At 44.3% G+C, this 12,421-nt stretch overlaps 1 protein-coding gene across 5 annotated transcripts in view; it reads left to right on the top strand.

Annotated features, from left to right (window-relative positions):
• tjp2a (tight junction protein 2a (zona occludens 2)) overlaps nt 1–12,421 on the top strand; it is a 33,001-nt gene that overhangs the window by 7,812 nt on the left and 12,768 nt on the right. Inside the window, exons 2-6 of one of the 5 annotated variants that reach the window (XM_037979350.1) lie at nt 1,454–1,583; nt 8,697–8,750; nt 11,523–11,647; nt 11,735–11,837; nt 11,920–12,413. In XM_037979350.1, coding sequence (XP_037835278.1) covers nt 1,578–1,583; nt 8,697–8,750; nt 11,523–11,647; nt 11,735–11,837; nt 11,920–12,413 — 782 coding nt within the window. In that variant the 5' untranslated portion in view covers nt 1,454–1,577. Of the gene's footprint in view, nt 1–1,453; nt 1,584–6,024; nt 6,306–8,696; nt 8,751–11,522; nt 11,648–11,734; nt 11,838–11,919; nt 12,414–12,421 lie in introns of those variants that run through there. The other 4 variants (XM_037979352.1, XM_025009758.2, XM_037979349.1 and 1 more) reach the window with 4 other exon arrangements.

Here is a 12,421-nt window from a genome sequence, read left to right as displayed (position 1 = left end):
GAAAACACGGCGCCGCACAGAAAGCCGCTGCCGTAAAGCATGTCGCAAAACGGAGGTTCTTCGCAAAATAGTTATTTTTTTCTTATTATTTATCACTTATATAAACTGAATGTATGCAAAGTGACAACACTAATACATTCGTCGTTGCCTACGTTATGAAATATTTACATGAATCATTGATACAATTATGATAGAAACGACAGAAGAAAATATATCACGATGGACACTTTTCTATCGTCCCACGATATGCATCGTTATATCGCCCAGCACTAATTTCTGTTAAGAAATGAGTTTAAAGTCTCTGCAGAAGTTTGACTGCTATAAAATGTTCTGGATTTGTTTTTCTCACGACGTGATGCTGATGACGTCACCAAACAGGTGTTCCTTAATTATCAAAGCTCCTCTCGAGAAATCTGAAATAATCAATCCGTCAAAATGATTTTCAGCCGTCAGTTAATCTCATAACAGAGTCTTAATCGTTTTTATTCGTTTCTGCAGCCTCGGCTGGGCGGAAAACGCAGTCAAAGCAACGAAACGGCGAATAAAACCGGAACGGCGGAGCTCATGATCTTCTGCTCGAGCATTAAAACAAACAAAAAAAAAAAAACAAGTTTTAAAACCAGATTTAAATCGTTAAAATCAAGTTTCTCTTCATTAACGCGCGCGGCGAAGTTAGCGTCACTAACAGCGAAAAAAATCTGTTGGAGTTTCGGCTCAGAATCTGTAAAAACGGCCGAGTTGAGCCGCTGCCGGGTTTGCTGGGGCGGCCATCTTGAATCAGGCAGATTTCAAAACTTAATCTCTTTTTAGATGATTAAATTTTAAGTTTTTTTTGTCTTTTTTTTTTGTTGTGATTTCTCGTTAATCTGGTCTCGCGGGTTGCCAGACTCGATGCGACCTGAGCTGCGAAATGAGCCGCGATTCTTCAATAACGAGTTTTTATTTTATTTTATTTTATTTTAAAATTCTTCGTCTCACAAGCTTGAAAATGACTCGTAGTTTGTTGAAATTTGGTGATTTTTATCACCTGGGAACGAGCTGGTTTAATTCACGAGAGGTTTTTTGTTGATCTAAAATGATCTAACCAATTATACGAAGGGATTTCCTGGCAGGGGAAAATAAAAGGCTTATTCCTGATGATGTAAAACCTTCAACCTAAAGGTGGATCTGGAGGATTGTTGCCGGGATCGTTTTTACGCAAATCTGAATTACGGGAAAGATCCGTGTTTTGGCGTTGTTTTTGTTCTACAGCCTGAGCCCATTCCGACTCGTTTTGCAGCACGGGTCACATATTGAGGAAAAGGTTCGAGTCGGCTTCAGAAATCCTGTGACTCAAACCCCGACACAAGAAGTCACACGGCTTCGGTGAAATGACTCATCGGCGTTTCGCCCCACGCTTTCTGTAGAACCAGCCGTCCGTGAGGATCATGGTGTGCTTTCCTTCTGTGCACAGGGACCAGGTTTGCGCCGACCAGACCAGTACCGACCTGCTCAAGTCCGGCCGCAAGTTCTGCTGGTCCAGGGAAACCCAGTACTTGTACATTCGCCGCCTCTCGTCAAGGAGCTTCTCGGCCATCATGATGGTATGACGGCGCCTCGGCGGCGTTAAATATTGATGCCCGTGTCTCTCGGAGGGGAGGGGAATGGGCGAACGTTCTAAAATTAAACATCTGGGTCAGCCTTCCGCCTGCTGAGCATCAAGTGGGCGGCGTTTTCCGCGGCTCATTTCTGCGGTTGGTGTCCGAACTGCAGTCAGGGCGATCTCAATTTGAAGAATGGGTGAGAAATTCTCGAGGAGGAGACGGAACTGACTGAAACTCGAACCCTTCCTGGCGTTTCAAGCGAACGGCTTGTTTGTCGTTTTTACGACTCGTCACTTCAGTTTTTTGTTGCGTGTGAACTTCGCTCGCTGATCCACCGGGACTCACGGGTTTCACACGTCTGAACCCAAACCAGGAGCTGCAGACGCAGAGAAAATCTGACCGACTTTACTGAACTGATGAAGTTTAAATAAGGAAAAGAGAAGCTAGAATTAATGAAATCTTTGCTAACAGGAAAAAATAAGAAAAAAAGGTAAAATTGCATTTAGCAAAACACTAGCTAAAAGCTTAGTAGACCAAAACGATTTCTAAAAGCTAATATTAGCAAAATCAAAGCTAAAATGGATAAAATAGATGTTAGCTTAACACTTATGTACCTGTTAGCTTATCTCTATGTAGCTGTTAGCTTTAGTTTATGTAGCTGTTAGCATAACACTTATGTAGCTGTTAGCATAGCACTTATGTAGCTGTTGGCCTAACACTTATGTAGCTGTTTGCTTAACATTATGTAGCTGTTAGCTTTTCTTTAGGTAGCTGCTAAGGTGGTATCTCTGTTCTGTGACTGTTGGCAACAAATTGTAAATGTCATTCGCAAAGGACTCTTTAAAATGTTTACAAAAGTTTTCAAATTGCCTCCAGAGTCGCACAGCCTCACCCTGTTTCCAAACATCTTAAAATATTAAGATAATAAAGATAAAAAAAAGTAAAGTTGCCACCAGCGCCTGGATCCTGTCTTGAACTCTTCATTTTAGAGCTGTTGTTGTCGATGTTTGCAATTTTTAGCACAAACTTCACTGCTAGTTTCTGCAATCATGACATTTCAAATAAAAAACTTGCATATTTTTCTCCCAATTCATTTGTCAACTAGTCCCCAGGAGTAACATCTCATCTAAACGTTGCCTTTAGATTTACAGTGAGTAGCTGTTAGCTCGAATTTCTCCCCGATTCTTCAAACAGAAGTCACTCTGACAGCTGTCTACTGCCGGTAAGATACTTTCTGCTCAGAGCTACTCCACACAACCCTGCTTTAAAAAAAACTATCCCTTTAAACAAGGGAAAGGAACAGCTGATCAGGAGAAATGTATCTGAGGCAGGAAGAGTGAGGACCGAGCTAAAGCTAACGGCTAAGCTAGCAGTCCTGAAAACATGAGTGTAAGTAAAATATTTTCTCAGATTAATGAAATTAGCTGAAGATGAGAGAGCTGCTGCTTGAGGCGGGGGGTAGTGGCGTTAATGTGATTGCGATCAGTGACCATCAGTCTCTGCACGTTCCTGTAGAACCCGGTTCTGACGGGTCCTGAGGGATCCGGCGGCGGCAAACGCAACGTCAGCAGGTTTTCTGTGACCTGAACCGGGTCTGAATGCTTCAGATTAATCAGCTGGAGTAAACAGTTTAAATCTGTTACTCAAGAGGAATAATGGGACCAAAACAGCCGATAGATGCTGAAACTTTTAACCCTTTAAGTTCTGATTCGTTTAGTGACTGACAGCACAGGTGATGCGTTTAGGTACACAATCCTGCACCGGAAACATGAGATTTATCTGATTTTATTGAGGCAACAAGAATCAGTTTCAAACATAAAAATTCAGAATCTGAGAGCTGAATGAAAGCCGAAACAGAGCTGTCAAAGCTAAAAGAAGCAGACCTTTAGGTAACACTTAAAAATTAGCAAAAGTGTAGCTAATGAAAGCAAAAGGCTAGTTAGAAATTAAAAGCAGCCTAGCTTACAGCTACAAGTAGTATAATGGTAGCTAAAAGTAGAAGAACTTAGACCAAGAGTAGTAAAGTGCCTGCTAAAAGCCAAAGGTAGCAAAAGGTTAGCTTAAAGCCAAAGGTAGCAAAAGGCTAGCTTAAAGCCAAAGGTAGCAAAAGGCTAGCCAAAGGTAGCAAAAGGATAGCTTAAATCCAAACGTAGCAAAAGGTTAGCTTAAATCCAAACGTAGCAAAAGGTTAGCTTAAATCCAAAGGTAGCAAAAGGCTAGCCAAAAACCAAAGGTAGCAAAAGGCTAGCCAAAAGCCAAAGATAGCAAAAGGCTAGCCAAAAGTCAAAGGTAGCAAAAGGCTAGCTTTAATCCAAAGGTGGCATAAAACTAGCTAAAAATCCAAAGGTAGCAAAAGGCTAGCTAAAAGCCAAAGGTAGCAAAAGGCTAGGTTAAAGTAGCAGAATACTACGCAACAGCTAGAGTAGCATAAAGTAGTACAATGGTAGCTAAAAGGCTAGCTACAAAGTAAAAGTAGCTTAATTTAGTGTCAGTTTTCTGAAGCAGATTTCAAAGAACGATGTCTGAAGGACCTGAAGAGATATGTATTTTTATGGGGGAAAATTGGGGGGGAAATATTTAAAAAAAAAAAGATAAATATTTTGAAAAGTATGAATGAGCCGAACGTTTTGATGTACGAACGGCTAAAATAGCAGAAAGTCTGCAGAAAGAGTTTAGGAAAAAACAGAAAACCTGTGAACGCTGACTCAGCAGCAGGACCGAGTACACATCCAGGTGGACGCCCTGCTGCTGTGGTTGATCGCCCGTGGGGCAGGATGGTTGTGGGTTTGGAGTGACGGCTCGGTGGACGATCCGAACATAAAGTTGTTAATCTAAAACCTCAGCGGTGACTCTGCGTTTCTCGGGCTTCTCTCCTCCTTTCGGCGCGGCGGCGACCCCTCCTTCCACCGCGGCGATGATTAACCCCGGGGACTTCCTGAAAGCTTCATTGTTCCGGTGACTCGGTCTCACACATGATTCAGGTCAGGAATGCCGGGTGGCCCGTTTTAAGGCCCGATGGTGATTGTTTGGTCTGGAATGTGCTGATTTTACCCCATTCTTACTGTAACTGGATATTAGTCACTCAGCTCGGCTGCGGAGGAGCTGAAAGTGTTCAGGAGACAACGAAGCTCCTGCCGGGTTGGAGGGTTTTTAAATCTTCAACATCAGCCGGAACAGACTTTCCTACTTTCAGCATTTTAGCTGTTTTTATAAGTGAACAACTTTAACATTGTTTCTGTAACGCAAACAGGAAGATGATAGTTCTACAAGCTACAAGGAGCAAAACGGTCGCTAGGAGCTAAAAGGAGCCGAATGTTTGCTAAAAGCTACAAGTAGCCAATGGTTGCTAGGAGCTAAAAGGAGACAAACGGTCGCTAGGAGCTAAAAGGAAGCAGAATGGTCGCTAGGAGCTAAAAGGAGCCGAACGGTCGCTAGGAGCTAAAAGGAGCAGAACAGTCGCTAGGAGCTAAAAGGAGCCGAACGGTCGTTATAAGCTACAAGTAGCAGAACAGTCACTAGGCGCTAAAACGAGCAGAACGGTCGCTATCAGCTACAAGTAGCAGAACGGTCACTAGGAGCTAAAAGGAGCCGAACGGTCACTAGGAGCTAAAAGTAATGGAAGCCAAAAATGGAGCTAGTCTGCAAAAACGAATGTTTTAGACGGAATTGCAAATCATTTATTGTATAGTTTAAGTATAGTTAAATAAAATTAAATATTTTAAAAAGTATTTAAGATTTAAGAACCTGAAGTCAGCAGAATGAGCCGAATGTTTTAAAGGACGGCTCAAAGCTCAAAGTCTGGAAGCAGATAAATATAAAAATATACGAAAATATAACAAACAGGAACATGTTTATCATGTGTAAATCAGTCTACAAGCTGGTCTGTTTATTTTATAAACACCTTACACATGTGTGTTGTTTATAAATAGTTAAAATCTGTAATATGTGGTTAAAAACATCCAATAATGAAACTTTTCATGGATTTGTGTGAAATTTATATAGATTACGTTTCTGGACGGGCTGATCTTCTGGATAATTACTTTTTAAAGCTTCTATTCCTGTTTATCCTTTTAAAACTTTTATTTCGGCCGTGACATATATACTTAAAATGCTTTAACAACATTTTTAAAAAGCGTGGTGGTTGTTTTTCCGAGTCGTGTTTTTGTTCGGGATGAGCCTCTCAGCGGGCAGCTCCAAAAAATCAATGGGAATTCTGGACGGGTCCATTTCGCCCGGGGGTGCTGAATTCTAACCAGGCTTTGTAAATATTTCTACTTTGTTATTTACTTTACTGTAAACGGTATAAATGGAGTCAGTGTTATAATAGATTAGTTTCGGATTAGATTATAAAGCGGTGCTGTTTTAAGGTTTATATTTTTCGCGGGTCCTGTAACTGCCCCTCCCCCCACCGTTTGTTTGCGGTTTGGTACAGTCTGGAAGAAGCTAGGAGCTCGCGGCGCTACTTTTCCCCCCCGGATGTGTTTTTTAAGGAGCAGAACTCGGCTTTAAAAGTGAACCCGGGACCTCGGGGTTAGTGTTTTTATTTTTATTTTCTAAACTCCGGACTAATTACCCTCCCGTTCGAGCTTTAACGGACGCGTCGGAACCGGTCCCGGTCCGCCCTGGAGCCCGGTACCAGTCCGGGACGGTTCAAAGTGCGTGATGCCCGTGAACGGAGGGGGCCTGCTGTCCCTGAGCAGATATCCGACCCGGTTCTTAACCGTAAGTACCGGCGAACCGGTTCGGGACGACGGGGCACACCTGGAGGTTCGGTGTGTTTCCTGTGGGCTGAAATGATTTTTATGTTTTTAACATTTTAGGGCAGAATTTGTGGAGATTTCCGTGGCGCCTGTTGCACCTGCTGCCACCCCCACCCACCTGATTTATCACGAATTTATTTGTAATAAAACACCTTAAAATAGGAAAAATATGGTCTTTTAAATTAATTTTAACCCCTTTTATAAAAATAGTCCGTTTTGTTTATTTATTACACCCTTATTAAGCTAAATTTTCTGACTTTTAGTGCCTAAAAAGTCATTTTTCCTTATATATTTACCCATAAATCACTTTTTATTGAGAACAGTTAGTCTCAAATTGTGTCCTCTGTTTAAACAAAGGCTATAGTTTCGATTTTATTAGTTTATTTATTTAATAATATACTTTTTTTAAACTTTTAAACTTATGAGATGTACTACAGGCGTGTGTCCAGTAGAGGGCAGACTTGCACAACTTTTATCTGCTTCTAGCTAAAATATGAGTTTAAATTGGTTTTAATTTAAATTAAATAACCATAAAGTAATTTATTTAACCCCAGGATAAAGGGAGGAGGGTTAGATTTTGTAAAAATTCTGTTTTTTAGGTTTAAAATGGAAAAGGTTTGCATTTTGTTGAGGTAAAAATGATGTAATCTGAGTGATAATCCTGAATTTTATTACATATTTCAGTTTAAAAATTTTTTTTAATATGTTTTTAAGGTTGTAATGTATTGTCAGAACATGTCAGACATGTAGGTGATGTGAAAGTTGTTTAATTGTTTTATACTTTTGTGATTCGGGAGCTTAAGATGCAGTTAAGGTTGTTTTCTTTAAGTGTGTTCCTCAGTTTCCTGTTTTTGTTTCACGATGTGGAGAATCTCTGAGCTGCAGACGAGTTTCTGCTCGATTTAATGTTTCACCTTAAATCGCCTCTTTAAAAACGAGCAGAATTGTTGGAAAATTGATGCATTTCTTTATTTTTATTTATTTATTTTGTGTAAAGTTGTTGCGACGTGTCGTCTGTTTGTTTTAGTTCTTCGCCTCGAGATGCAACGATGACGATGATGCGTTTAAGTTCACAATCCTGCGTCGGAAATATGAGATTTATCTGGATTTTTAATGCCAAAGGCAGCTAAATGCTAGCTAAAAGATTAGGGCAGCTAAATGCTAGCTGAAAGACTAGGGCAGCTAAATGCTAGCTGAAAGACTAGGGCAGCTAAATGCTAGCTGAAAGACTAGGGCAGCTAAATGCTAGCTGAAAGACTGGGGCAGTAGCTGAGAGCTCCAGCTGATGGAGGCGTAAAATCTTTGCAGATAACTCTGCCTGTTAGCAAAATATCTCTCGAACCACTGAACTGATTTTAGCGAAACTCTCAGGAAGCGACCACAGGATGAACGTCTACAGCTGATTTAAATATTTGGGGTCGCCCTGGTTCAAGATGGCCGCCGCAGCCAACACAAAGATGGTTGTAACCCAGTGGGTTTGACCTGGCGTGGTGGTAGCTGAGAGTCATTCCTAACGTACTCTGAGCGCTGACGGGCGGGCGATATGCATTCCTTGCTCGGCTCTCATTCCGCCCTGTGGGCTTCCTGCCGTCTGGTTCTGATGTCGGTCTAAAGATCGTAGAAACTGGGTTACGGCGGGTCGCCCCCGAGCCCAAACCGCCGCCGCAGCGTCTAAAATTAGCGCTCCGTTCCCCGTTCCGGTTTCCTCGGCTCTGAAAGTTTGAGGGGAACCCGCTCGGCGCCGGCGCGGCGGTGCTCTGTGCAGACGGTGGGATTTGTGCCGAATGTAGGCCAGCAGAATCCCTCTTACGTCAAAGGCAGTTAGGCGGGCAGATGCAGGGGGAGAGCTGCAGCCGCCGCCACCGCCGCCGCCACCACCGCTGCCGCTGCTGCCGGCGCAGCTGCGGTCATGGAGGAGGCTGCGGCGCACATCAGCCCGTCAGAGCAGCGCCGGCGGTGAGCGCGGAGAGACGAGGTTAGATGCTGCCACCATGAAGACCGTCCTCAGCCTGCACAGGAAATGGGCCCACGCCGTCAAGACCATCCGCATCCTGCAGGGACTCGTGAGTCTGATCGGACCCGGCCGGACCCGGCTGGACCGGACCGACCTGGGCGGTTCTGTTTGTGTTTCTCATTAAAAGTTCTGATCCGGGTCGCTGTTCGTTTGGCAAGGAGTTTAGATGGGAAGGAGTCAGAGTCTCGTCTGTTCGGTTAAAGTTTGTTGAAATCGGGTCCGGCTCGGGTCCACCTGGTTGCGTAACGCCGGCTGGCGGAGGCGAGCGAACTTGTCGTTGCGTCACGTAATGCGTTATTAATCTGTGAGGCGTTAATCTTTGTGTCTTTGTCTCCACAGAACCCGGTCATGGAGGAGACGGTGTGGGAGCAGTACACGGTGACCCTGCACAGAGTGAGCCACGCTTGTTTACATTATTTACTCACAAACAACAACAAATCGGCTCACCTGGAGGCTCTTTGAGTCATTTCCTGTCCTCCATCAAATCTTTCCTCGTCTTCAGACAAATACGGCCTAAAAAATCATAATTTAATTCATAATAAATCGAACTTTTAGCTCCTTTTTCAGGTAAAAACTGAACATTCATGTATTTTATTTATTTTTTTTTTACATTTAACAGTCTGTATTTATGTCCAACCTTTAAAATTGTTTGAGTCGAGTCCACAGAAAGCAGGTTTTGGTGCATAAATATGATTTATTTGGCGCTTGAAGCAGATAAATTAAAAAAAAATAAAAAATAAAACGGAGCACAGAAACAACAGGAAAAAGAATTAAAGCAAACATGTGAAAGTAATTGCACAAGGTGCACGATAAAACATTCAAACTGAAGGAAAAGGAGCGTTTAAATTAAAGATCTGAAACGGGGCTTTTCAACTGCCGGTCCGAGGGCCACATCCGGGCCGCGGCAGAGCTCGGTTCGGGCCGCAGATGAGTTCATTTAAAACAAAACTGGATTTCAAAGTGTTTAAAATAAATCTAAAATAACAAATGTTTTCGTCAGAGATGATCTGTGACAGGTTGTATAAAATAAAAAAAAATTGATTTTAAATCGTAAAATTAATTTATGTAACAACAAAAATTTTTAGATTTCTGACTGAAACGTAGTTTCTTTTACCTAAATTATAACTGTTGCTTAATTTAAACAAACGTGTTTAAAAACACAACTTGGACAAATTTTTAAAGAAGAGAATTATCAATTAAAATATTAAAAATAAATATTTAAATAAAATTTATTTAAAAAGCAGTGGACATAAGCTGACTTAAATCTGTTTTTATTATGACTTACTTTGTTTATTATTCTGTTAAATTCTAATTACGGCTGTTATAAAATAATCAGATGGACCTAAAATGTTAAAATACATAAAAACAGGCTCAAAAACAAAAATTATTTAATTTAAAACAAATAATAAATTAATTTAAGGCCCGTTTTAGCTCCATCTGTGAAACTGACCAGTTTTTGGCTTTGGCGGCCATCTTGAATTAGATTAAATCCAACAGTTGGTCGTTTACGGATGATCGCTTCCTGAAAGTCTCTTTAAAATCCGCCCGATTGATGAGATATTTTGCTAACAGGCACAAATTTAAAGGCAAGAGCTCGCGCCATTGGTTGGCGGGCGACACGGTAACGCCGTCTGCTGCGGTTCGAGACTCGGTTTGGTGAAAACAATCGCTCCGACTCGCTGGCGCCGGCATGCGGTCTGGACACGTGCGCGCCCGTGTGAGCGCCGCAGCTTAGGTAATCTGGCGGATGAGCTTGTTGTCCCGTGCCGCGGCGCGCCGATGCCAGAGGAGCAGATTTGGAGCAGAAAGGTCGTCGGCTGCAGGCGGGTGACCTCTGCACGTCGGCCGTCCTGCAGCCAGCTGTCGGGCTCCTCCGGCCTCACGTTCACCGACCCGTTTTATCGTAAACATGCGTCCACACGTGGCGTTTAGAGGTCAGAACGCTGCAGCTCGGACAGAATTAGAGCGTTAAATTATCTTTTTTTTTTTTTTTTTTTCAGCTGCAATTAAACAATCATTTTGCACGGTTTGTAAGAGGAGCTGGAGTAGTTAGCGTTCCAGCGCGGCCATTAAAAGGTAAATATGGAGGAACAAAAATGGGATTTCAAAATAAAATAAAATAAATCCGTCTGAGAAGCAGAATTTTTCTGCACAGAGTCGTCATGATGACTTTAATTTATCACATCGAGTCCTGAGTTTAAGGTTTGGGACCGTTAGTTCGAGTTCCTGATCGAAAACCTTTAAAACAACATATGGTCCGAGGGCCAGAAGAGGCCCTCGGGTGATCTCCATCCGGCCAACGGATGTCCTTAAACGAAAGGCGGACATATTTAAAATAAAGCTGGATTTACTTTCCGTGAGAAGTTCCTCCCTCTGACGTAACAGAGATGGGAGAAACCCCCGCAGGAAGCCCCTCCCCCTGCAGCGCGGCGCCGACGGAAAGAAATCTGCTTGATCTGCGTTTTCACACGATTACAGAGACGGAGATCTTTCGGTTCGTGGAAGGAGAACGACGCCAGCCTCCGCCCGGAGCGACCGTCGCTCACGCTCCCAACATTGCCGCGTTAACCACGCCCACTTCACCTTTCTGACCAGTAGTTGCCGCAGCTCTCGGAGCGCCTCAAGGAACAAAATGGCGCCATTTTGGTTCCTTAACTTCGTCAGAAAGCAGATTTTTGTTCACAGAGGAAAAAATCAAGATCATTTATGATGAATAAACGTCTAAATTAAACTCGCAGAAAAATTGAATTACTCCCAGAGCTCCTCTTGGTACGAGCTCAAGTTATACCCCAAATCGTCGGTATTTTCGTCCTCTTTCCGTCGATGTGTCTCTCGTTGCTGTCGGACTTGGAGTTTTCTCCCCCCCGACTGTTATATTTTAGCTGAAAATGTCCTCTTTAAACAGGAGGTGAAACGTCCTTCGGGCTCGTCTCTTCTCCTCCTGCTGCTCACGGCGACTGTCGGTTTGAGGCTTACTTTTCAGTCCGTTTCTGTCTGCCTCTCAGTAGCCGGGCAGTCAGGGAGTGACAGACACAGGTGTGTGGTTACCATGGAGACTGTAATGAGGCGTCAGCAGCAGCTTTACTCCTCCCACAGCGTCTCTTTATTGCATCGTCTTCAGATTCTTTAAGTTTTTTTTTTTTTTTTTGTCTTTTTGTCCCTCAGGATCCAAAAATGGGTTTTGGCATCGCGGTCTCTGGAGGGCGGGACAACCCGAACGAGGAGACGGGCGAGACGTCCATCGTGGTGTCCGACGTCCTGCAGGGAGGCCCCGCCGATGGACTCCTGTTGTTCGTACCTTTTTCTCTTTTATTCGTTCAAACTTCTCGCCGCGCTGCGGAACAAACGCCTCTGAAGTTTGAACTCGTCTGTTTCAGTGAGAAGGATCGAGTCGTTCAGGTGAACGCCATCGCCATGGAGGGCGCCCAGCACTCCTTCGCCGTTCAGACCCTCAGGAAGTGCGGAAAAGTGGCGAAAATTGTGAGTGCGGCTTCAGTTTGGGGAGTAAATGTCACCCGGAAGGCGACGCACGGAGCTGATTCTGGATTTCTTGGTTTTTCAGATTGTTAAAAGACCCCGGAAGGTTCCGGTCAACCTGATGAACCGCCCGCCGTCCCCCGATGACAGAGTCTTCAACAACGACTACAACGATGACTACAACTATGACCCGGACCGCCGCAGCGTCGGGGCGCGGGACTACAGCCCGGAGAGAGAGCGAGGCGGCGGTTACGACCGCGACTACGACCGCGGCAGGATGGCCGACAGGGACCTGAACCCCAACCGGAACTACAAAAGAGACGGCAGCAGAGGACGCACTCTGGACCGGGAGCCCAGCCCCGACCGCCGCTACCGCAGCGACAACCGACTCGACCGCGACTACAGCCCGGAGCGACGCTACCAAGACCACAGCCCGGACCGCCGCTACCGCAGCGAGCGAGCCCTGGATCGCGGCCACAGCCCGGACCGCCGCTACCGCAGCGAGCGCACGCTGGACCGCGACCACAGCCCCGGGTGGGGGCGGGATCAGGACCCGAGGAGGTTCGACGAGCCGGCGAGGCGGAGCG

Source organism: Kryptolebias marmoratus, linkage group LG14 (genome assembly GCF_001649575.2).
Source record: "Kryptolebias marmoratus isolate JLee-2015 linkage group LG14, ASM164957v2, whole genome shotgun sequence".
NCBI lineage: Eukaryota > Metazoa > Chordata > Actinopteri > Cyprinodontiformes > Rivulidae > Kryptolebias > Kryptolebias marmoratus.
Note: the sequence above shows the minus strand (reverse complement) of the source record. Positions and strands in the feature narration are given on the sequence as shown.